This window comes from Equus quagga, chromosome 10 (genome assembly GCF_021613505.1).
Source record: "Equus quagga isolate Etosha38 chromosome 10, UCLA_HA_Equagga_1.0, whole genome shotgun sequence".
Classification (NCBI taxonomy): Eukaryota; Metazoa; Chordata; class Mammalia; order Perissodactyla; family Equidae; genus Equus; species Equus quagga.
Genome location: NC_060276.1, coordinates 68651269 through 68676224, shown reverse-complemented (window position 1 = coordinate 68676224; position 24956 = coordinate 68651269). Strand labels below are relative to the sequence as shown.

The window sequence follows — 24956 nt, the reverse complement described above, 5'->3', positions numbered from 1 at the left end:
GACTCTCTCTTTATGTTAATATTGGTCTTAAGGAGAAAACAGGGGTCTGGGGAGAAAGGGGTGGCCTCACTTTGCCAAGGGAAAGGGGAGGCTTCGGGACTTCCGAAGCGAGTAACTAAGTAAGCCTCGATTACCCGAAGGTGTTGTTGAGCAGCCTGGGATTCGCAGCCAGCGACGCTGGCCCTAGAAGGACTCCACTTCCCAGGAGGTCTCGCGGCACCGAGCCGAGGCCCGTCCAATGACTGGGGGCCTCGGCCGCTGCCCGGATGTGGCGCCGAGCCCGCCGAGCCCAGCGAGAGACGGCCGGGAGCACCGCCGGCTGCGGTCGAACGGCGCTGGCGACGACCACCGTGCCCGGTAATCCTGACTCGGACCCTCCCGGCGGCCGCCGCCTCCGCTCTTTCTCAGCGAGTGTCCCCATCCCCGGCCGCTTGCCGCTCCTCGGGTGGGAGGGATTGGCGGTCGGCCGAGGTGTCTGTGCTTCGGGGAGGCTGAGCCAGCTCTTCCTCTGTGTGAAGCCGAGCTGGGGCACCTCTCTGTCCCAGGCTCACGTGTCCTTATGGAGCCGCAGAACCGACTACCCCGGGGGGGGGGGGGGGGGGCGGGGGGGGGGGAGGCGCCGAGCGGCCTTGCGGTGGCTGCCGCTGCGTCCCTAGGTGGACTCTCTGGTTGAGTTTCCAGGCGCAGGATAATCGCCGCGGGCTCCGGGTTGGGGAGCGCTCGCCTGGCCTCCTTCACGCCAGAGCACCCTGAAGTCGTCTTTGACTGGCCTTGAGCCAAAGAAGTCAGTCTTCAGTGTGAAAAAGCTTCCGCTTCCCAGATGTAGTAAATAACTAACTTGTAGAAAGTAGTATATAAAAATGGGAGTCTTCTGCCGAATTGTTTTGGTTTCAGAAAGTTACGGAATGTTTTCAAGTGGATTAGACTCAGACTTGTGGGAAGAGTGAGACTTTGAGGAGAATGTGCTAGAAACGGTAATACTTGCAGTTGCATTCTGGACTGTTATTAGGCCTTTTATATTGTGTGTCCAACCTAGGAGAAAATCAGCTGCTGTGCAGAGTGTATATTTGTCAGAGGAGGTGGGAAGATTTAGATGAAACTAATTCCGAGGTTGAAAGTGAATGACTGACTAACTGGGAAGGGAGCCTTCTGGGGTGCTGGTCTGTGCAGCTCCGGGCCTGTCCCAATTTCCAACCCTAGAGGCACACCTAAAGATCTCTGGGCTGCTCTGATGGCTGCTTCACGGTGCGACTGTGAGGCTTAAATAAGATGTGTGAAAGTACTTTGCACAATGCCTAGAACAGGCTCTCAGGTTTTGGTTGCCCTTTGCTTCCCCATAGCAACTTTTTTCCCCTCTGAGCTATGTGTTACTGTGTATTATTGGTTGCCTTTAGTATAAGTCCTGCCTTTACCACAAGACTGTAATCTTCTAGCATTCTTTTTTGGTTTGTTTTTACCCTTTTTGAGTCCCTTCTAGCAGTGCATTGCCCATAGCAGTACCTGGGAGAGTATGGATAGTGGTGATGCTGAGGAGGGGAAAGCTGTGGGTGATCCGTAATGGGACAGCATCCTGCTGGATCCTGGAGCCGAGATAAACCAGCTTTTCTCATCTAGGTGATGAACAGAATATTTACTTTTCTCCTGTAACTCCTAGCCTTCTCTCAGAGCTCCCAACCTTTTGGAAAAGTATGGTTTTTATTTTTAGTATATTTTAACCGTTTTAAGTGTACAGTACAGTAGTGTTAACTATATGTACATTGTTGTGCAACAGACCTTTAGAAGTTTTTCATCTTGCAAAACTGAAACTCTATAACCATTAAACAACTCCCCATTACCCCTCCCCCAGCCCCTGGCAACCACCATTCTTCTTTCTGTTTCTATGAGTTTGACTATTCTAGATACCTCATATAAGTGGAATCATGTAGTATTTGGCTTTTTGTGACTGGCTTATTTCACTTAGCATAATGTCCTCAAGCTTCATCCATATTGTAGCATATGCAAAGATTCCCTTCTTTTTAAGGCTGAAATATATATATGTAATATTTTCTTTATCCATCCATCCATCAATAAACATTTAGATTTGCTTCCACCTCTTGGCTGTTGTGAATAATGATGCAATGAACATGGGTGTGCAAATAATCTCTTTGAGATCCTGTTTTCAATTCTTTTGGATTTTTTTTTAGTATTATTTTTAAACCTATAAACTATGGAGAATTTCAAACATACACACAAGTATTAAAAATAGTATAATGAACACATGGGCTGAATAAATGAGTCAGTTGTACAAAGCAGCCCCCCCAAAACACCTGGAACTTTTGTTGAACCCTCCCTCTCATGGAGAGTTTGCTACTGTGAGGATGTTTTGGGTTTTGTCTTGGACCTGGGATATTCTAGCTGCACTTCACCATCTAGGCCCTCAGCCATCAGTGTGACTTCAGTTCCCATCTGCAGGCCATATATACAAGGAGGATTGGTAGATACAAACAAGTAGAAATTAGTGTAGATGCCTTTTCCCAGTTACAGAGATGAGGAGCTGAGCTTGGGGTGCAAAGTGGTCTTTGCGCCTAAGAGTTTTGCTCTGGTTCAGCATCCCCCTCAGATGCACTATTGTCCTGAAAGCAGTCACTTTGAGCAGAGATGTTGGACACTGGGTGATACCTAGAGAAGGCTGGGAACATGAGTCGTACAGGTAGTAATTGCCATAGGTATTCAGAGGAGAAAGAAATTAATCCCGACTGGGAAAGTGAAAGGCTGTTCTCAAGGAATGTCATGGTGAGTCTGCTCCATTTCCATTGGCCTTGTGTGTTTGATCCTTATGCCTATTCCTAATGGAAAAAATACAGAGCTAATGGTTAGTGAATACCCTGGGACGGTTGCCTACTAGAGCTGAATTCTGGTCTTGACTTTTAGCTCTGGGACCTGTGCTAACAAAGGCTTCTAGGTGGAATGCTTTGCTGGTCAGAATTGGCTTTGTGGGGAGAGAGCTACCCCTAGTGGGCCTGCGTGAAGCATACTTGGAAGGCCAACTTTTCCTTACCCTGACCCTGAATGAGGTGTTTTGTTTTGGTTTTGTCTGTGACATGGACCTAATGTAAACCTTAGCTAAGAGGACACCAGGATGGGGGATGTATCTATTCCCCTAAATTCCCAAAGTGGGAAACTAATTTATTCTCAATTGTTTTTTTTTTTTATAATCAAATACACACGACAGTTTATCCCCTTTCCTCCATGTTCTGGCACTTGAAGAAGTTAACGCTATCAGGATTGGGTCTGAATTGAGGGCAGTAGTTACGAAGCTAAAGAAAATGGAGTGCTGTGGGGCACTGATGGGGCAGGGCATTGACAGGGTGGTAATATGGGGTATAAACCTGGGAGCTCGTAGTAAACATGTTTCTGGGAGATCATCCATGCCATACCATTTACTCTCAAATACTTGATTCATGAAGAAATGGACAAGACTATGGTGGTGTTATGACTGTAGTTTTACTCAGATTAGGTGAGAGGCGATGGGGCCCCTGGTTTGGCTAGCATTGTAATCACATCACAGAACTTTTGCCTTCCCCAGCAGTAGAATAGTAGAAGAAGAATTATTATTATGAAGGCACAGTAGCTTCTAACACTTAGTGAGTGCTTCCCATGTGGCAGGCACTAATAAGTACTACACATGCGTTCTTTCATTTAAGCCGCAGGTTAGAAACTTGCCCGAGTTCACAAAGCTTAGGCAAAGAGAGGACTGATTTTCGACTCCAGGCAGTCTGATTTCAGAGCCTGGACTCTCAACTACTTCTCTTTATGGCTGAGTCTCACTGGCCTGCCTTTCTCTCCAATGTTATGATGTTGCTGTTTTTCAGGAACAGAGGTCCCTTTGCTGAGTCTATAGCCACAGACCTGAAGTGAGAGCCATGTTTCTTTTGTTTCAACCTTGGGAATGTTCTTTCTATACCAATTTTTTTAATATTAGTTACCATTTATTGATGACCTACTCTATTTTAGCACCTTTGATACAGTATATCCAGACCTTATGACAACAATGTAACATAAATAACTATGTATACTGATGTTTTTTAATCTTTCTGTGCTCACAGCCCTTTTTGAAAATCTGATGGCAGCTTTGGATCTTCTTTCTAGAAAAATTCACTTATGCACATACACATAATATTGCACACAACTTCGGAAGTGGCTTCTAGGACCTACTGGAGCCTATCTTCTAGCAGTCCGTGGACTCCACGGTAAGAACTCTTGTCCTATACAACCTTTCCCAGCTGACTCTTCTATGGTGTTAAGGGGATGAGCAGTGGGGGTCTTACCTCCTCTCTTCTCCTCAGAGGGAAATGTTTATAAAGCTTAGGCTCCCTAAATTAACCAAGCATCTGTGAACATTCTTTCTTTCTCTCTTGTACATAGGACTCCAAGGGAAGAATGCAGACGATCAAATGTGTGGTTGTAGGAGATGGGGCTGTAGGTAAGACTTGCCTCCTCATCAGTTACACAACAAATGCCTTTCCTGAGGAGTATATCCCCACTGTCTTTGACAACTATAGCACCCAGACATCTGTGGATGGCCAAATCGTCAGCCTGAACCTGTGGGACACAGCTGGCCAAGAGGAGTATGACCGACTGCGAACGCTCTCCTACCCCCAGACCAATATCTTTGTCATTTGTTTTTCCATTGGCAACCCATCCTCTTACGCCAATGTGAGGCATAAGTGGCACCCAGAGGTCTCCCATCATTGCCCCAATGTTCCTGTTCTGCTGGTAGGCACCAAGAGGGACCTACGGAGTGACCTTGAGACAGTGAAGAAGCTAAAGGAACAGAGCCTAGTGCCCACAACGCCTCAGCAAGGCACTTCCCTGGCTAAGCAGGTGGGGGCTGTGAAGTATCTGGAATGTTCAGCCCTGATGCAGGATGGAGTACATGAGGTATTTTTGGAAGCTGTCCGGGCTGTGCTTTACCCTGCCACAAAGAAAAACACCAAGAAGTGTGTCCTGTTATAGCTTTTGGGGTGCTACTTGGGGACTGCACCTAAGGAGAATAAGGGCGGATTCTTCTGACAGCATTTAACAATGCCAGTATGAGCCATTTGTCTCTTCTCCTGGAAACCTTAGACTCCAGGTTATTCGGCTTTTGGAGGAACAAAAGCAAGCTAGTTTGTACAAGGCTACTTTGAAGTTTGGTCAGAACCTTTTGGAGGAAGTTTGAGTGTGAGGGTGTGGGTGTGGGTGTGCATGTGCGTGTGCAGGCATCTCCCTTGTGAAAGGGGTAAGAGGAGATACCACCAAGTGCTATTCTTTTCTGTCCTGGCCAGGCCACGACTAAACAGAGCAGCCTCGTACTGCTCTTTGTACGCTTTTGCTTGTCTGCTTTTAACTTTAATTTCAGCTTTCCTGGCTGTATCTGCCATTGAGCAAGTGCCTCACAGAAGGACAAGTTTCTCCAGTTTTCAGATCATTGTCTTAAATTTTCTGATATATTAATTTTTGAAAACTATATTATGTGTGATTCCTGGGTGTTCCCAATGTTGACACGTTCTTCCCATTCTTGAGATGAGACATTTTTGCAAAAATGGTTAAGCAGTATTTTCCAAAGTTCTTTGAGATGGTAATAGATGTTCCTTAAAAGGGTTCTGTGGTCAAATAAGTCAGGAACCAGTGACTTAAATAAAGTTCAACAGGTTCCTCTAGTGCAGGAATTTATAACTTTTAATAAGTATTCAACATTTCCCAAGCTTATTTCACTGAAATTTTTTTGGTCCCATGCCACACCTATTAACATCTCTGGAAACAGTTTCAGAGATGCTGGAATTTCAGAGAACTAGGAATTCCTGTGGAGGAGGCTGTGAAAAAAAAAAGCATAACATGATCATGTGCTTTCTGATGTTTCCCTCTTCATGCCTTTGAGAGGAATGTTTAGCAGCCATGGCCTTCTTATTTGTTCCTCTTCCATCCTCAGGAGGTGGGTGTGGGACTTAGTCATGATAGTGCATTGGGTATGGGATCTGATGGTCAGATCTGCTATCAGATTCTGACAGCATTATGGGCCTGGTGATGTGGAATTAACAATCCCTCCAAAAAGCTATGTCTCTGAGGCTTCTGTGTGGCCCTTTTTTCTCCCTGTCACCTTTCACTTTAGGGAAAGACCACTGAAGGTTAACCCTCTAGATAAAACCAATCAAACAAACAAAATGTCCTGCCAGTCATTGTCAGGGAGTTCTGTGATTGCCTCTGAGACTTCTCTTTTGCTGTCATTCCTCTGAGTCACTATGAAGGCTACCTTGCTCTCCTCCTGTTCCTCCCTCCTCTGTACATCTCCCTGTGTGTGTGTTCAGCCCTAGGTACCCCTTGAGTCTTTTAGTTGCTCCAAGAGAGCTGGAGTATGTTGAATCTCCAGGCGCTGGGGCTCTTGCCCTTGTGGGGAGTTTGCTGTAGCTGCTCAGCCTGCTCTGGGACACTAGGAGTCAGATTCCATATTCCAGTGTGCCAGCTTCTCCCGCTTCTCCCTAGTTGTGTTTTTTACCTTCTTCATTTAATATGGAAGGAAAACTTACTTCTCCACCTGGCAGACAGTGGTTGACAACTCCACCATGCACATATCCTCTCACCTTGCCAAAACAGCATTGGATTTTCAAGTGTTTGGGAAATGGAACTAACAGGATCACATACTTCCGCCTGTGGTGGGTGAAGTGTCTGTGCTTTGCTCTGTGACAGTCTTGCTGTTGCTCTTTGACAAGATGTGATGAGAATAGCTTCAGGCTAACTGAACCTCCTGGATAGGGTTGCCAGATAAAATACAATAAGTTTTTACAAATAGTTTTTTAGTATAAGTATGTCCCATGCAATATTTGAGACATACTTATACTAGTAAATTATTTGCTGTTTTGAGGTGTCCTGTAATTTTATTTGCTATATCTGGCAACCCTACTCTTGGAGAATCTGGAACTTGGAAGTCAAGCAGATATCAAGTATTGATAGAAGATAAAAGGTTATATAGACTCTCTATTCTTCCTCCTTTACTTCTTTTTCCCTCACCGTGGAGTAAAGTGTTCTGTTTTTCCTTCATCACTGCACCCTCCACATCACACAGTACTTCGTTGGTATCTATTTCTACACTGTTGATTGTTTAAAGCTGTGGAGGATCCAGGATGGATAGTATGGTCCAGCATATGCCATCTATCTCAATTTCAATGTCTCGTGTCTATTTTCCGACATGTAACCCATGGCCTCCTGAGGGAGGTGGCAGGGATTCTGTATGAGTAGTGTGTTAACCGGAAGAGGGTGAGGGTGGCCCTCCTCAAGTAAGGCCCAGTAGCACTTTGGAAAGTGGGGCTGCTCCTCTGGTGACTGTAGCAGTCAGCTGGCCTGTGGGCATGCATGCTCACTGCCCTTGTGTGGAGTCACTGAGTCTCCCACAGGCAGCCAAATGAAAGCACGCACTGCGCATGTGGATTCTGGTCTCGGGATGTTCTGATTGATGCTGCCTGGGGTGCTCACAAGGCTTCATGGTTGAAAGGGGCTAGAAACATAGCTGTCACCTGTGTCTCTGGGAATGTTTTGTTTAGCTACTGAAATCTTTTTAATTGGCTTTTAATTTAATAGTGCCTCCTGCTCCCCCCTTGCCTGGCAAATTCCAAAATGTAACTCTGGGTTTGGTTTTGGCAAATTCATGTCCTCTAATAAATGGAGGTATGATCTACAAGTCTGAGAGAGTGGTTTTGTATTGGACTGATTTGATGGTCCTAGGCATACACTGACATCTTGATTTTTATACTTAAAAGGAATTTGTACGAAGACTAACATGTTAATATCACTTTTAAATTATTCGTAATGAATGTTAATAAACTTTTCTGATTTTACTGGGTCTATTGCTTTCTAAAAATCAAAGCAATTCCTCACTCCCCCACCCTTTGTTTTGAATAGTTTCTAAACGCTTTTCAACTTGCAAAGGATGAAATAACTGCATTTGTCGTATTGCACATTGCACCTATGTGTAACTGTACTTATTTTCCTACATCAATCAGGGTAGAGAACTGTCTGCCCTGCTAACATTGATTCTCTAGTTCCTGCTCACCTCCCACCTATTCATCTCCAGGATTTAGCTTCATTTCCTGATTTTCACTAATGAGAGACCACTTCCCTGTAGGCGATTTTTTGACTTATTACATTATACTCAGTAAACCTTGATCAAGTTCCTATTGTGTTATAGGCATTACTGCACTAGGCGCTGGGGTTGTAAAGATAAGAAATATGTCATTTAATGTCCTTTGCTTCTTCCAGTTATCTCAGGAAAATATCCTTCCTCTGTTTGTTATAAAAATGAACTAATCCTGGCTGGTAATTGTAGATAGTGCTGGTGCACTATTAAGTGCACTATTGAGGAAGCACAAAACCATGTTTTTTTTTTTTAAACAGCTTTATTGAGGTATAATTTACATACCTTAAAATTCACCCACTTCAAGTATACAATTTAATGATTTTCAGTAAATTTACTAAGTCATGCAACCATCACCAAAATCCAGTTTTAAAACATTTCCATCACCCCAAAGAGATCCCTCATGCAGTTAATCCCTGTTCCCACCCCCAGCCCTAGGCAACCACTAATCTACTTTCTGTCTGTTCTGAACATTTCATACAAATGGAATCAAACAATATGTGATCATTTGGAACTTGCTTCCTTCACTTAGCATAATGTTTTCAAGGTTCATCCATTTTGTAGCACATATGGGCACTTTTTGTTGCTGAATAATATTCCATGGTATGGATATGCCATATTTTATCTACTCATAATTGAAGGACAACTGGATTGTTTCTACTTTTTGGCTTATTAATAATGCTGCTGTGAACCTTTGTGTACGAGGTTTTATGTGGACAAGTTTTCACTTTGCTTGGGTATATACCTAGGAGTGGAATTGCTGGGTCATATGACAGATTTATGCAAAACCACATTTTTGAGTCAAGAATGGCATCTTTAATATTTATAGAATCTGAAGTCACCTTCCACATTCTGCAAGCCTCCATCTACTTCTCATTGAACCTGCTTTTCCTCAAGCACAAACATCCAAGAGGCAATATAAGGGACATTAAAAAAACATTCCATTTTGCTTTTTTGTCTTAACTATTAGTATAGCAAGAGCATTCCACTAACTTCTCATTACCAAAGTGCAGCATTTCAGCTACTAAGCAGGTTTTGGCAGACCTTTGTCATCTGGCCTAGAAATGTTTAGCTACTGTTAAAATATTCCATGGGACATCCATGCAATCAAGTACTAAACAGCCATAAAGAAAGAATGAGGAAGAGCGCTATGAAGTGGTACAGTGTGATTTCCAGGCTGTATTATTAAGTGAAAAAAAGCAAGGTGAAAAGAGTACAGTCATGCGCCACATAATGACGTTTCAGTCGACGATGGACCACATATCCGACGGTGGTCCCATAAGATTAGTACTATGTAGTTAGGTGTGTAGTAGGCTATGCCATCTAGGTTTGTGCAAGTACACTCTGTGATGCTCGCACAACAATGAAATCACCTAATGATGCGTTTCTCAGAGTGTATCCCCATTGTTAAGTGGCGCACTAATGTATATATGATATGCTACCTTTTATGTAATGAAAAAGGGGAAAGAATATATACACTCATTTGCTTATTTGCAAAAAGAAACATAGGAAGTACAAATATCGAATCATTATGTTGTACACCCCAAACTAATATAATGTCAATTATACTTCAATAAAAAAATAATAAACAGAGGAAGGATAAACTAGAAATTAATGAAAATAGTTACTTATAGGCAATGGGTGGGAATGGTATAGAGGGCATAGGCATAGGAGCAAGACTTCTTTGGGAATAGCTTTTTATATAGTTTGACTTTGAACCATGTAAAGGTTTACATATTTTAAAAATAAAATTATATTTTGAAAAAGGATAATAAAAGCCAATCCTAAAGTTGAATACAAATAGAAAACTCCAGGGGGGGAAAAATGATTCAAGTAATTTTTAAACACAGTACACTGTATATCTTTAGCAGGATATATTCTAAGGACAGAAAACTGTGAAGAACTTCTGAACATTTCATACATTATTTCATTATTTAATAATAATAATAATAATTAATGAACATTTCATTCATTATTGTTGGTAGTGGTATTGGTCTTGTAATTCTGAAAATGGGTGTTGGCAACCAGAGTTCTTATTGTAAGATAAGCAAAATACAAACAGGAAATTGGGAAAGGTGAGGAAGAACCCTGTGTTGGACTTAAATTGGAGGTATTAGTAGAAACTCTATTTATTTTAGCTCTCTTCACTGAAAGGGCCTATAAACAAAGATGCCCCGGTTTCTAAACACCATTCCCCAGTAAAAGGAACCAGGCCTCCTTGGAGAAATGGCTTATATCAGGTCCGGGACAGGGAATGTACAGAGTAAGCCTGGAACATCTTGTGCCAAAAAAGCAAGGAGGTGCTCAAAAAATGGGATCATGTTGAAAGGACACAGGAGCCAGAGTGAAGTGGTTCTCACTGGACAAATATAGGAGTTTGAGCATCAAAAAGGATAACGATGGTGCTAGATTATAAGACATTAAAATAAAAAATGCAAAAAAGGTAAGAAAAGGGAAAGTTCTTCTTTAGTGAGTAAGTCCAGTTAATAAATGTAGAAGGAATTTAAGAATTAGAAAAATTACCCTTTTGCACTCTCCCAATATAATTGATTCAGGCAAGGATCATCAATGGATGCTAAAACCATTAGGTGCAAGGGCAATGGGGAACAGAACATTCACGCAATCTCAAAGTATCACCCCATAAACTATTTACTAATTACAAAAGGGAAAATGTGCCTTTGTGATGGAGAGATCTGGTGGTCACCATTTTTTTTTTCCGAAGTGATCACGTTTAGCATCTCCAATATTGGGACAATCTGACATTGTGCCTTCTGATGGCCAGTAAAATATCTAACCTGAATCAATTTGAAGAAACAATCAGACGAATTCAGAATATAGACTATTTTCAAGACAACTTGCCCGGATTCTTCCAAAAACGTGTCATGCAACACAAAGAAAAAGGCTGCTGAATTCTGGATTAAAGATTAAAGGGAGGCAACCAAATTACATGAAGCTTGAGTAGATCCTGGATTGAAATGCAAAATGCTCCAATTAGGACAGTGGGGAAATTTAAATATGGGCTGTATGTTAAAGGATATTGAGTTAATGTTAATTTTTAAAAATGTGATAATGGTATTGTGGTTGTGGAGAAAAATGTCTATTTTTAGAGGTGAAGAATCACGCTATCTGCAACCCACTTTCAAATGGTTCAGAAACAAAAAACCTGGCAAAATGTTAACAATTGTGACCTCAGATGAAATGGCAGCTTATTTTACACATCTTTTACATTTCCCGAAATAAAATGGGGGGGTCCATTTCTATGGGGAAACGTCAATTCTAAACAACTAACTTGCAAAGGTATCTTCGGCACAGCACAGTTTACGGCCAGTCTCTCTTCGGGACCCAGCAGTGAAGCAGCAGACGAGCACAAGATGAGAAGGGCCGGTCCTAACCCTCACTTCCGTGTTACTGTGACGTGGAGACCCGCGGCTACCAGGACGTAGGCCACGTTACCCAGGCAGCTCTTTCTGATTGGAGGGGAAGCCGTCGCTCTTATGTGGCGCAATGAGAATGCTCGCGTGCAGAAAAGCGGAAGGGGGCGGGACCAAACATTTCTTTGACCAACCGCTTTCCGCATATCCAGCTCCCTGGACGCGTATGGTCCAATCAAAAGCCATTAGTAAAGTAGTGACGCCAAGTCTCCTTTCTCGTAGGACGGCCGGCCTTTCCGGTTATTTTTTTCTTTATTCCGCTTCCGGTAGGGGCTGATAGGGTCAAGGAGCTCTGTGAGTCACTTCTGGGCGACGAATGTTTTTATTTCCGGTGTATGGGAGCAGACTGGGATTTGCTGCTGCCCACAGCCGCTGCCGGCACCGCAGCCGCCATCATGTCAGATACTGACAGCGATGAAGATTCTGGTGGAGGCGGCTCGTTTTCTTTAACCGGTTTCCTTTTCGGCAACATCAATGGAGCTGGGCAGCTGGAGGGGGAAAGCGTCTTGGATGATGTGAGGGGGTGGGCGTGGGGATAGGGCTGGGGGTGGTGCCGCTAAGGAGAGTAGGTGGAGCGAGGAGAGTAGAGGGTGCCTAGGAAGTGAAAATAGAGGGCGATGTGGCCATCCGTCTGGGAGGGAACAGTTCACGTAAGAGAAGAGGAAGCGAGAAGCGGAGACTGTCCTAGTAGATTGTCCTGTAACGTAGAGTGAGGGGACTCAGTTGTGGGCGAGGCTGGGGAGAAGATAGGAGAACGGTGGGCAAGCCCCCGTAGGTCAGGGGCGCTGACATGGGTGGCTTTGGAGGTAACGTTCTTCCTGACCAGGCAGTAGAAAAAATAGCAGCTTAACGTAGTGAAGTTGCTTTCAAACCGTTGCTATGAGAACCTTCTTGGAGATTCTTGAAACTGCCTGCTTGGCTGACCTGACATGGCTCTAGAGCAAGAGAGCTGGACAGAACCCACAACAAATCATGTGGTTTAGGCCCTAATTCCTAGAACAGTGAATGTTCAAACCATGCGGGGCAGACCCCTTCTGGTCTCTGCACTTCTTAGGTGATTTTCCAAGTGTTCACTGGAATTCATGAAATTTCCTGTGCCCAACTGATACTCGCTACTTTCGTTTCGGCTTGTTTTTTGAAGGGGAAAATATTGACCAATATCCCTCCTCCCCTGCAGCACACACAAACACACACGAGAGAGCAAAAAAGTTCTAGCCTTGTCTTCTCTAATGTGAATGACCTCAGTTGTCTTAGCCTTTATTCAGAGAACCATTGGTCCGTTCATTTAGTCTTGGTGGTGGTTCTTTGAATAATCATACTACTTTAAAGTATGGTGATGAAATTGGACGTGATGTTAATAAAGATCTGATCATTGTGGAGTTTAGTGGAGCATAGTGCTTTATAGTTCTTGAATGTGATGCCTCTTTTAGGACACTACAGAGTCATTTTTTATATGGATTTATAGCTTTGTCATGGACCAGGGAAATAAGCCTTGTGGTGTGGGAAGCTTTGGTTTAGTTGTTACCTTCGACTCTGGTGCTGTCCCTTTTTCAGGAATGTAAGAAGCACTTGGCAGGCTTGGGGGCTTTGGGGCTGGGCAGCCTGATCACTGAACTCACGGCAAATGAAGAATTGACTGGGATTGACAGTGGCCTGGTAAATGATGAAGGTGAAGTCTGGGTCATGGGGAGTAAGGCGGGGGAGGAGGCTGGCCACTTACTCTACAAGTACTTTTCAGTGACAATTATCTAAGGGAGTGAGAGTTACTTGCTGTTTGTTAAGATCTCCTCCTTCCCCTTTTTTATTTATAGGATGGATCAGGAGTACAGAAGATGCTGTGGACTATTCAGACATCAATGAGGTGGCAGAAGATGAAAGCCGGAGATACCAGCAGACATTGGGGAGCTTGCAGCCCCTTTGCCATTCAGGTGATTCTTTGGTGTCATTGATAGAGCATTCCAGTGCACTTGCTTGCTTGTAGTCCAGTTTGTTTCTGTGCACACTTTCTGCCATTGTTCCTGCTCTCTATGCCTTTGCTCTGCTTCTCTCCCTCTGTCATCTCAGTTCCAAGTAGCTGCTATCCTCTTGTGTTCTGGGGCATGTTACCATACTCAGACTTTTATTCCTCATAGTGGTAGTGCCACATCCTTGGTGAACGCCAAGTAAGGATGATAATGCTTTCCTCTGTATCTTCTGGTATTTGAGTAGCCACAGGGTTCATGACACTGTTTTAGATTCTGTTTAAACTCAGTCTTTTCCCTCAAGGAACTGGTTGTTCAAGAAGGATTAAGTATACACTGTCAGGTGTAAAGGAGCACATGTATTTATTGGTTCAGTTTCTGTAAGTCACTCACCACCTGTATGCTGACACAGTGCACTTAATGCTTGCTCACAACGTGGGTTTTTCTGCCTGGTGTAAGGTGCTACATTACAGAATCAGAATGTCAGAGCCGGAAGGGATCTTAGTGATTATTTATTTGTAACCTCATCATAGATGAAGAAACTTGAACTTTAGAGAACTTTAATAAAATGTGGAACTTATCAAAAGTTCTACACTTACCTAGTGGCAGACCTTGACTAATTCAGCTACTCAGTTCATAAGACATTGATTGAGCACCCATTATGTGCTATAAACTGTGATAGACAATATGGTACAAAGATAATAAAATCCATTTTCTGATCTTGAGGAGCTCAGTTCCGTGGTCTGGAACCTAGAGCTACTGGTCGTAGTCCATTCTTTCCACTGCCCTACACTCCGTCTCACTGTTTGAGACTTTTATATGAAGTTGCTCATTGTTTATTCTTTGTCCACCTCTTTGAATTAGATTTCAGGCTGCTGAGAAATGTAGATAAAACCTTGGTAAATAGTTGCACTTAATTTCTTTGGGGACAGTTAATGAATTTGAGTGCTTATAGATAAAGAGAATTAACTGCACCACATACACAAGAAATGACCCAGAAAAGTAGAAGATATGGGCCTTACCTTCAGGGATATTGTCATCATTTGGGGAAGATGGGCTAAATGAATGCAAAGCATAATTATTCATAAGAAGAAGACATAAACTAGCTACAAGCTCATGTTTCTGTACAGAGTGTTATATTTAGTTTTGAGGGGCTGCCAGAATAAGTAAGTCAAATAGCGTAACTGTTATTTTTGAGCACCTTGACTTAGGCTAAGGGGGAGGTGGTAGCTCTGAGTTTTAGGGGATGCTGTATTTTTCAGATTTGGGTTTGTTGTCTTGGCTAGGGATGGTAAAGAAGAGGATGGGCGGGGGTTTCCTAGTTGGATTTTATGAGCTGACCTCCTGGAAAGGGAGGACGCCGCATTTGATAGAATCTCAGTACTCTGGCATGCTCATTTCCATGTTTTCTTGTCTTCTGAGGGTGCCTTCATCCATGCCCTTGGCTGCTGCTTCCCTGGCATTGGCCCCTTCACATGACTTGATTTATAAGGGTGCTTCTTTGGAATAATTGGAAGTGGGTGGAGGTCAATTTAGAAAAGGCTTCATGGAGGTGAAATTTGATCAAAATTTTGAAAGATAAAGTTTGATGGAAAGGAAGCAGCAGGGCATTTTGATTTGGAAACATGGCTTGTATAAAGGTTTGGAGATAGAAATAAACGAGTGGTGTTGGGGGAATTGGCCAGCAGGTTTTCTTGAAAGGTGTAGGAAACATACTGACAAATAGCAAGAACCAAGGCTAGAACAATTTGACAGCGCCGTTATGTATGCATTTCTTGAGATTTGATGCCATTAAAGATTGTAAAGCAACATGGATTGTTGAGTAAGAGGCAGGGTGGTCTGATGAAAATAAAATGGACTTTGGAGTCAGAATGTCATAGGTTCAAATCCCATCTCCATATTTAGTTTGACCCTGGGAAAGTTGCTCAGTCTCTGAGACTTGGATTTCTCATTTGTAGTAATCTCTCTGTTTTCTTGTCTGCAATAAAGTTGATAATACCTACCTCATTAATAGGGCTTTTGTGAGAATTTAAGTTCATTAACATGTGGTGTGAAAGCACCTGTAATTACAGCGTCACGATAGGTGCGACTAAATGTTAATCACCTTTCCTTCCTAAATGAAAATGAAAAGTGATACTTGTTGCTTTGGAGTTTGATTACAAAAAGAGTAAAGGGGCAGACTAACTTGGAGACTGTTCTTGCAGGCTAGATATAAAGTTATCAAGCTCTGGAGTAGGGTGACAATTGAGGAACATGATAGGCAGGGTCAAACTTGGGAGTTGCTGATAAAGCATCAGTAGGACTTGGTGACTAAGGAAATGTGTTGGAAAGAGTATGGGCTTTGTTGTTAAACCAGGCTTGAATTCTGACTTTGTCGCTTAAAACTGTATGACCCTGAGTAAGTCACTTAACTTGTGTATCTCAAAAGAATTCCCACTTTGCAGCGTTATTGAGAGGATTATAGGTAAACTAGCTACAAATACCTGGCACATAGTGGGAGCTCAGTAATTGGAAGTTGTCATAATGACTGCTATTAATGATTGACTGGAAAAGATGTGTTGGGGGGCCAGCCTGGTGGCACAGTGGTTAAGTTTGCACGTTCCACTTCGGGAGCCTGGGGTTCGCCAGTTCGGATCCCAGGTGCGGACATGGCACCACTTGTCTAAGCCAGGCTGTGGTAGGCATCCCACATAAAATAGAGGAAGATGGGCACGGAGGTTAGCTCAGGGCGAGTCTTCCTCAGCAAAAAAAAGAAGAGGATTGGTGGCAGATGTTAGCTCAGGGCTAATCTTTCTCAAAGAAAAAAATGTCTTGGGGGATGACAGATTGATGAAGAAGACAGAAGACTAAAGTCATAAGCTGGGAAAATGAGGATGGAGGTGCTATTGATAGTAACAAGGGAATTTAAAAGTGGTGAAGGATATTTCAGTGTAGTATGAGATGCAGTTGTTGAATATCTAAGTGGAAAGATTCTTCTTCTTTTTTTTTTTGCTGAGGAAGATTCACCCTGAGCTAACATCTGTGCCAGTCTTCCTCTGTTTTGTATGTGGGTTGCTGCCACAGCATGGCCGCCAATGAGTGGTGTAGGTCCACGCCCTGGGAACCAAACCTGGGCTGCCAAAGTGGAGCATGCCAAACTTAACTGCTAGGTCAGGGGCTGGCCCCTGAGTGGAGAGATTCTTTAGGTAGTGAACATGCAGTGTGATTACAGAGGGGGTGAGTCAGAGCAAGACATATAGATTTGGGTTTAATCTGGATAAAGGTGATTCTTCAGAAAGAGAATGGAAAGTGCATAGAAGAAGAAAAGCAGAGTGTTCAGAACCAGGTATTGAGTGATGCCAGTGGTTAAAGGGCAGTGAAAAGAATAACAGACTGCAGAAGATAGATAGAAAAAATGTGTCAAAGACTTGGGAGGTGAGAAGAGGGAAAGTCCAGTCTTAAAGGAAACTGACAGAGAAAGAAGAATGTTAAATGCAGTTATGAGATTGAGCAGGGTGAAAATAAAAAACAAAATTTGATCAGGAGAAGGAGCAAAGGCTTTAAATAGTTCTTGGGAGATACCTAAATTCCTGTATGAGGTATGCATGGTGTTGCAGCATTTGGCAATATGATGATGTCATCTCTTTCTAAAGACAGAAGCTATGTGTTCTTTTTTTTTTTTAAAGATTGGCACCTGAGCCTACATCTGTTGCTAATCTTCTTTTTTCTTCCTTCTCCCCAAAGCTCCCCAGTACATAGTTGTATATTCTAGTTGTAGCTCCTTCTGGCTCTGCTATATGGGATGCTGCCTCAGCATGGCTTGATGAGCGGTGCTAGGTTTGTGCCCAGGATCTGAACCAGCCAAACCCTGGGCCTCCAAAGCAGAGCGCGCAAACTTAACCACTCGGCCATGGGGCCGGCCACCTCCTGTGCCTTCTTAAGGGATCTGCATAGTGCTTCATGTGGTGCTTTAAATTCTTGAGTGACAGGGGAGCTCAAGGCTATAGTGTGACATTCTCAATATTGAGGGGATCACCTTCTTGGTTTTATTAGATTATGATGAAGATGACTATGATGCTGATTGTGAAGACATTGATTGCAAGTTGATGCCTCCTCCACCTCCACCCCCAGGACCAATGAAGAAGGATAAGGACCAGGATGCTATTACCGGTGGTAAGTAGAGACTGTCTACTTTTGTCTAAGGAGGAAGGTCCATTCATAAGTCCAGGCTTTTGGCATGCACATAGGGGGCTATTAAAATTAAGCTGCTAGGAAAGGATACAGCTTCCAGAAGTGGTTCACACAATTTTCAAATTTCAATATTAAAGAGAAGTTTTACTTTTAAAACATTTGGCAACAGTATTTTAACACGAGCTCAAGAAAAAGTAGTTTAAGTCAGTGGTTCTCAAATCTGGCTGCCCATCAGAATCACCTTAAGTCTTTTAAAAAAATACAGATTTCCGATGCTTACCCCTAGAGAGTCTTGATTCAGAAGATCTGGGGTAGAGCCCAGGAATTTCAAAGAGTTCCCCCACGTAATTTCTGATGCAACTGATCTGCGTATTGGTATTGGGAAACTCCCTGTTTAGATGATTCTCTTTAAAAGAAATGATTAAATGAGGACGGCACCCTGTAATGGATATAAATCATATAGAGCTAACTACCAGGTCCAGAGATTTCAAAGGCAGAGTCTAAAGTGGTCATCTCACCTATTGCTACGTTGGCAACAGTAGTAACCCTGCCCTAGACTAGAAGATTGGGGAAGATCTTTGATCGCCTGTATTTTGAGGCTTATGTTAACCTAATATTCCTCCTGTTAGAGTTTTAAGCCATTTCCTTTTTAGTCTGCAGGCTAAATAGCATCTGTTAACTTTATGTCGTAGATCTTTTTTTGTGCTAAATAATTTTGTTATTATCCTATGGGCTTAGAAAATTCTCCAGCTTATGGGTCCCCAACTGGTGTAAAAATGCTATGTAATTTTGCTATTGGTCACATTCCTTTAACCTAATATACTTACAGAAAGTAGTAAATGTAGTAATAGTGTTTGTTTTCTCTCATCACAACCCTAGGGTACCAGGTACAAGGTGAGTTGGGGATGGTGGGAGATACTGTGTTGGAATGAATTTTCTGGGTTGCATATTAGTAATCTGGGTGCTTGGAACTATATCCCCTGCCATTGAGCCATGCGTATAGCCTAGATTGGGTGTTGGCTGAATTTGAGGAAATATGCTCACAGTTACATGCCAAAGGGGTTTCTCTTCCTTGTTGCAGTGTCTGAGGATGGAGAAGGCATCATCTTGCCCTCCATCATTGCCCCTTCCTCTTTGGCCTCAGAGAAAGTGGACTTCAGTAGTTCCTCTGACTCAGAATCTGAGATGGGACCTCAGGAAGCAACACAGGCAGACTCGGAGGATGGAAAGCTGACCCTACCATTGGCTGGGATTATGCAGCATGATGCCACCAAGCTGTTGCCAAGTGTCACAGAACTTTTCCCAGAATTTCGGCCTGGGAAGGTACTTGCTGTGGAGAATGCCCACGTTGCAAACCACTGACCTCTTCTGAATACTGAGTTCTGTTGTCCAGATGCTGAATATAGATTGGATAAGATCTAAAGGTTTCCTTATTTAGTGACATTGTGTTAGTTTTTTTTTAAGTTGGATGCATTGATAGTACATGTGATTTATATAGTTCTCATTAGAAATTCTTTGTTTTCTTAAAAAAACTAGTCCAAATTATTAAGGGGCACTTCTTTACTTTCTTGGTAGATGTTATAAATACAAGTTTAGCACTCCTTGGTCTGTACCCCATAACTGAGTAGACCCCTCACAGGAGTTTCCAGACCCAGATGCTGCTGTTTTCCTATCTGACATTGAGTCTGTGACATAGTAACATGTTCTGTGTTCTAGGTGTTACGCTTCCTCCGTCTTTTTGGACCAGGGAAGAATGTCCCATCTGTTTGGCGGAGTGCTCGGAGAAAGAGGAAAAAGAAGCACCGTGAGCTGATACAGGAAGAGCAGGCCCAGGAGGTGGAGTGCTCAGTAGAATCAGAAGTCAACCAGAAGTCTTGGTGGAACTACGACTACGCTCCACCACCACCTCCAGAACAGTGTCTCTCTGATGATGAAGTAGGCAAAATAGAGACCTGGGATTAAGACCAAATGAGTTCTCTCTATCTTGTTTCTGAATTGGAAATAACACCTTAGCAGGCAAAGTTCTGTGCTGATTATCAATGAGTAATCTTGAGTTCAGTCCCAGTGGTTGTCCCTTCCCTATTGTAATAGAAAAGTATTAGGGGCAGGCAGATTGTGATACGCACACTGGTGAATAAGAGTTGAACTTGAACATGGCAGAGTGTGCCATGATATACCTCCATTGTTTACATTCTAACTCCAGTCCTGGTCAAGAATCATGCTTATTGTTCCTCTAAGTTCTCCTGCCCGTTAACAACCTGTAGTCTTAGGACATCTGGGATCAGGAAGTCCTCCTCCCCTTCTACTTTTTTGTTCTGTTACAGATCACAATGATGGCTCCCATGGAGTCCAAGTTTTCCCAGTCAACTGGAGATATAGATAAAGTAACAGATACCAAACCAAGAGTGGCTGAGTGGCGTTATGGGCCTGCCCAACTGTGGTATGATATGCTGGGTGTCCCTGAAGATGGCAGTGGGTTTGACTATGGCTTCAAACTGAGAAAGGTGGAACATGAACCTGTGATAAAATGTAGAATGATAGAGGTAAGCAACACTGGTATGTAACAAAGGAATCAGTGTGCCCAGGGCCCTATCAATTTTACTTCCTTTTCAATTGGGGAGATATTGGGTAGGGTTTCTTTGGTGCAAGATTTAGGTGTCTAGACCTTTTGCTTGGTATGGCATATCACCCTGGCAACTAGGCCCCATTACAACGATTCTGTTTGTGGAATGAGTGCTGTGCCAGACTAGGAGTGGGAGGAGGCAGATAGTCCTCTCTTAGCAAGTTCTTCTCTTGAGTCAAGGACTGCATTTGATGTATCTGATAGATCTGATATGGGATTTGGAGTGGGAACTTTGACCATTGACCATTCAGGGATTTGTTGTTCCTTCCCTACTTCCACAGGACTTTAGGAAACTTGAAGAAAACATTGGCACTGATCTTCTGGCTGATGAAAACTTTCTGATGGTGACACAGCTGCATTGGGAGGATGATATCATCTGGGATGGGGAGGATGTCAAACACAAAGGGACAAAACCTCAGCGTGCAAGCCTGGCAGGCTGGCTTCCTTCCAGTATGACTAGGAATGCCATGGCTTACAATGTTCAGCAAGGTGTGCTTCCGTGCTAGCTGTGTTCTGCACACTGCCCTTCTCCGTCATCCTAAGTGGGCTTAGCTGTAATCTTTTCTGCTGCTAAGGAACAGTGAAATGTTTTGAGTCTGAGCCCTGATTCTAGTCTGTGGTGAATTTTTTTTGCGTTCTTAACGAACTAGGATGGACTCTGATTTCTCAGTAGAAAAATGTGAAAACCACTTTGAAGTTAAAGATCTTTCTGAACTATAACAATGCTTTATCTTGATGGTCTATTTTTGTTTCCAAAGCCCCTTTGTTTTTATCATTCTAGAATTTGCTCTTTGTCTCCTTAAATATGCAGAAGAGAAAAAAAGGTATGCCATGCTTAATGTAGGAAACTTTGAAAATACAGTACAGTGTCAAAAATCACTCATAATCCTACTATTCAGAGATTATCAACTATTAACTTTTTGCTGTATTTTGTTTTTGGTTTTCTGTCTTCTGTGTATGTATGTAGTTGAGTTCATTTTTATAGGTACAGTTTTGTATACTGTGCTTTTCACTTAACATAAATATTCTATGTCATTCAAAGTTCATAAAAAATGTTTAATGACACTAGAAACTCATTCTAAATGGAAAAAAACAAGTATAAAGTGGCATATGTGATATCCTGTTTGTGTAAGTGAAAAAAAAACACCATACAAACATAGAAAGCTGACTAAAAGGAAATATACTGTGAGATTCACAGTGGTGATTTCTGGTTTGTAACATCACAAGCAGCTTCAGTTTTCTTCTTTGTACCTTTCTGTATTTTCCAAATTTTCCTCAGGATTTTCTGGATTACTTTTATAATTTGGAGGAAAAACAAAAATGTCTTATTTTTTAAATCTAAGAAATGATTTTTTCCTTTCTCCTTCCATTCTGTCTAAACACTTTATTGTTACATAGTATTGTTACGTGGATGTTTTCATGATTTACCAATAATTATAGTTTTTTTAATATATTTTACTACCATTTATTGTTAGCATGTTTTACCATATCATTTATTACCATACTTTATTTAATGAGTCACTTATTAAACATTTGGGCATTTACATTTTCACTATTATAAAAAACATTGAACATTTTTATGTGCAACATTTTTTTAAAGTGAGAAATACACTGTGTCTGCTAGGATCCTTTCCAGTAGCCACATGACTGGCTCTTCTGACATTTGCTCCTTTTCCCTTTGCTAGAATCATGATCGAGAGGGGCATAAAGGTTTTGTCTGTTGTTGAGTGTTTCCTCCTGTTTTAACTAGGTTTTGCAGCCACCCTGGATGATGACAAGCCTTGGTACTCCATTTTTCCCATTGACAATGAGGAGCTGGTATATGGACGCTGGGAGGACAATATCATTTGGGATGCTCAGGCCATGCCCCACCTGTTGGAGCCTCCTGTTTTGACACTTGATCCCAATGATGAGAACCTCATTTTGGGTATGGTACTGGCAGAGGCCAGTGTTCCTTCTCCATAATTGACAGTTAGCTTGCTGCTAATGTCAAGGGGCAGGGAAAACAGAAGGGCTGGGAAGGTTAAGAGTAGAAGCTTCTAGGTAGCAGTTTGAGAGAGCAAAGTTGTGGCTGTCAGTTTCTGCTATGTGTCTCTTGTTTTGGGAAAACTCACAATGTATCAGTGTTGGAAAGTTGTACCTTTGAGATGTCAGGAGTGTAATTTGTTTGGTTAGAGTGAATCACAGACTAGAAGTGGTCTGGAGTAGGATGAGAGATCTGGTTAGGAACTGCAAAGGTATCAGTAGGAAAGGTCAGTCTTCAAGGATAGCAACTCCAGGGTGACTTTTGTTTCATCCTTAGAAATTCCTGATGAGAAGGAAGAGGCCACTTCTAACTCCCCCTCCAAGGAGAGTAAGAAGGAATCATCTCTGAAGAAGAGTCGAATTCTCTTAGGGAAAACAGGCGTCATTAAGGAGGAACCACAGCAGGTCTGTGAAGGGAAAAGGCACTTGGTGTTTAGAAGAACAAAGAAAGGTAATGGAGAAGGGTAGTCTGACTAAGGTTTATTTCATGACTTCTCATTAGAACATGTCTCAGCCAGAAGTGAAAGATCCATGGAATCTCTCCAATGATGAATATTACTACCCCAAACAACAGGGTCTTCGAGGCACCTTTGGAGGAAATATTATCCAGGTAAAAAATAGCATTTTTTTCTGTGGCGGGTGGGAACCACTGCTTTGTTCTGATGGAGGATATGGGTAAATCTTTCCTAGCTAGGCTGGAGTTAGTATTTAATTTGAAGTCTTGTATTTCCTGTCTTAGCACTCAATTCCTGCTGTGGAATTACGGCAGCCCTTCTTTCCCACCCACATGGGGCCCATCAAACTCCGGCAGTTCCATCGCCCACCTCTGAAGAAGTACTCCTTTGGCGCGCTGTCTCAGCCAGGTCCCCACTCAGTCCAACCCTTGCTAAAGCACATCAAAAAGAAGGCTAAGGTATGATTGAATCCTGGTTAGAAAAACAGCTATAAAAGACTTTGGAGTACAAATTGGGGAAATGGACTGGAGATTAGATGATATTAGGGAATTATTTATTTCCTCAGATGTGATAGAATGTTACTGTGGTTGTTTAGGAGAATGTCCTTATTCTTAGGAGATGCTTGGGGAAATACTGAAGGATGAAGTGTCATGATGACTGTAACTTTCAAAACTGGTTCAGCAAAATCTTTAGAGAGATAGTTACAGATAAAGCAAATATGGCAAAATATAAATAGTTCCATCTAGGTGGTGGGATAATAAGTGTTCATAGTTTCGACTTTACTATATGTTTGAACATTTTTGCAATGAAATTAAAAAAGGGAAGGTAAAATCATTTTTGGTGTCATTGTCTCAGATGAACAGCGTTAGAGTGTGTAGTTAATTGTCTTATCAAAGCTGGACTGTATTCTCTTGTTCGAGGCAGATGAGAGAACAAGAGAGGCAAGCTTCAGGTGGTGGAGAGATGTTTTTTATGCGCACACCTCAGGACCTTACAGGCAAAGATGGAGATCTTATTCTTGCAGAATACAGTGAGGAAAATGGACCATTAATGATGCAGGTTGGCATGGCAACAAAGATAAAAAACTACTATAAGCGGGTGAGTCTCTGCTCAGAAAATATTTGTTATTAATAGAGCTATAGTTAGATATCTAGCAATAATCTGTGAACGTGTATTGTCTTTTTTATACCATAAATTTCTTGGAGGAAAGGAATGGTATTTTTTTTCTAGTTGGTAATATTAGTAAAATGCCATATTCGTGGAATATTTTGTGTAGCCTTATTGATTATATTTTGTGATAGTAACTGAGTCTGCTCTGTTCATTATAGAAACCTGGAAAAGATCCCGGAGCCCCAGATTGTAAATATGGAGAAACTGTTTACTGCCATACGTCTCCTTTCCTGGGCTCTCTCCATCCTGGCCAATTACTGCAGGTGAGGAAGTCTTTCCTGTTCTAACTCTTTCCTAGGGAAGTTGACAGATGAGGAGGTGGTCAGCGCAGAAAGAACCAGTTCTAGTTGATTGAGATACTATTCATAACGTCAAGTATGGGAAACGTCAATATAATCCAAAAAAATTTTGTTTCGTCTTTTTATTAAAACTGGCTCCTGCAGGCTGGCCCTGTGGCGGAGTGGTTAAGTTTGTGCGCTCTGCTTCGGCGGCCCAGGGTTTCACTGGTTCCAATCCTGGGCGCGGATATGGCACTGCTCATCAAGCCATGCTGAGGAGGCTTCCCACATGCCACAACTAGAAGGACCCACAACCAAAAATACACAACTATGTACCAGGGGGCTTTGGGGAGAAAAAGGAAAATAAAATCTTAAAAAAAAAAAACATGGCTCCTAAATATGTTATTTGTAAGCTAAATTTAAAATAGTGTTTTGAAAATACACCCTGGTAAGATGTCCAGAAACATTTGGGTGGCATAGGGAAGTCAACCTAGGATTAATAATATACTGTAGTTAATTTATGAATATTTAATTCGTATGTGTAAAATTGATATGTTTTGATTATATTAGCCGTGGTCATTTTGAGTATTGAACCACACCTGAACCATGCCATTTACAGTCTCCAGTCATAGCAAAGTGGTTTTTTTTTCCCCCTCTTTGTTCTGAAGGGTGTAGAGAGGCCCTGTGGTAATCTGGC

The 24956-nt window shown here is 42.3% G+C and overlaps 2 protein-coding genes across 7 annotated transcripts in view; both read left to right on the top strand.

The window, feature by feature from the left end:
* The first annotated feature begins 274 nt into the window (after window positions 1-274).
* On the top strand, window positions 275-7850 carry LOC124246045 (rho-related GTP-binding protein RhoG-like). 3 transcript variants are annotated; one of them, XM_046673954.1, is made up of 3 exons: window positions 275-357; window positions 4086-4229; window positions 4405-7850. In XM_046673954.1, the coding sequence occupies exon 3, from the start codon at window positions 4420-4422 to the stop codon at window positions 4993-4995; it is 576 nt and encodes a 191-aa protein (XP_046529910.1). In that variant the 5' UTR covers window positions 275-357; window positions 4086-4229; window positions 4405-4419; the 3' UTR covers window positions 4996-7850. The 3 variants fall into 3 exon arrangements, with proteins under 3 accessions (XP_046529910.1, XP_046529911.1, XP_046529909.1); XM_046673955.1 differs by having other exon boundaries at window positions 279-357; window positions 4129-4229; XM_046673953.1 differs by lacking the exon at window positions 275-357 and adding an exon at window positions 724-1614.
* Window positions 7851-11912: 4062 nt separating this feature from the next.
* Window positions 11913-24956, top strand: part of TAF1 (TATA-box binding protein associated factor 1) — a 71465-nt gene continuing 58421 nt past the window's right edge. The window contains exons 1-14 of one of the 4 annotated variants that reach the window (XM_046673042.1): window positions 11913-12092; window positions 13132-13246; window positions 13389-13505; window positions 17571-17690; window positions 18853-19031; window positions 19425-19643; window positions 20033-20251; window positions 20613-20820; window positions 22082-22258; window positions 22634-22761; window positions 22859-22966; window positions 23096-23269; window positions 23736-23909; window positions 24140-24244. In XM_046673042.1, the coding sequence (XP_046528998.1) occupies window positions 11913-12092; window positions 13132-13246; window positions 13389-13505; window positions 17571-17690; window positions 18853-19031; window positions 19425-19643; window positions 20033-20251; window positions 20613-20820; window positions 22082-22258; window positions 22634-22761; window positions 22859-22966; window positions 23096-23269; window positions 23736-23909; window positions 24140-24244 (2223 nt within the window). Of the gene's footprint in view, window positions 12093-13131; window positions 13247-13388; window positions 13506-17570; window positions 17691-18789; window positions 19032-19424; window positions 19644-20032; window positions 20252-20612; window positions 20821-22081; window positions 22259-22633; window positions 22762-22858; window positions 22967-23095; window positions 23270-23735; window positions 23910-24139; window positions 24245-24956 lie in introns of those variants that run through there. The other 3 variants (XM_046673040.1, XM_046673041.1, XM_046673043.1) reach the window with 3 other exon arrangements.

Excerpts from the sequence above, each read along its gene's own strand:
- LOC124246045 (XM_046673954.1), top strand. The coding sequence starts at position 4,420 with ATGCAGACGATCAAATGTGTGGTTGTAGGAGATGGGGCTGTAGGTAAG.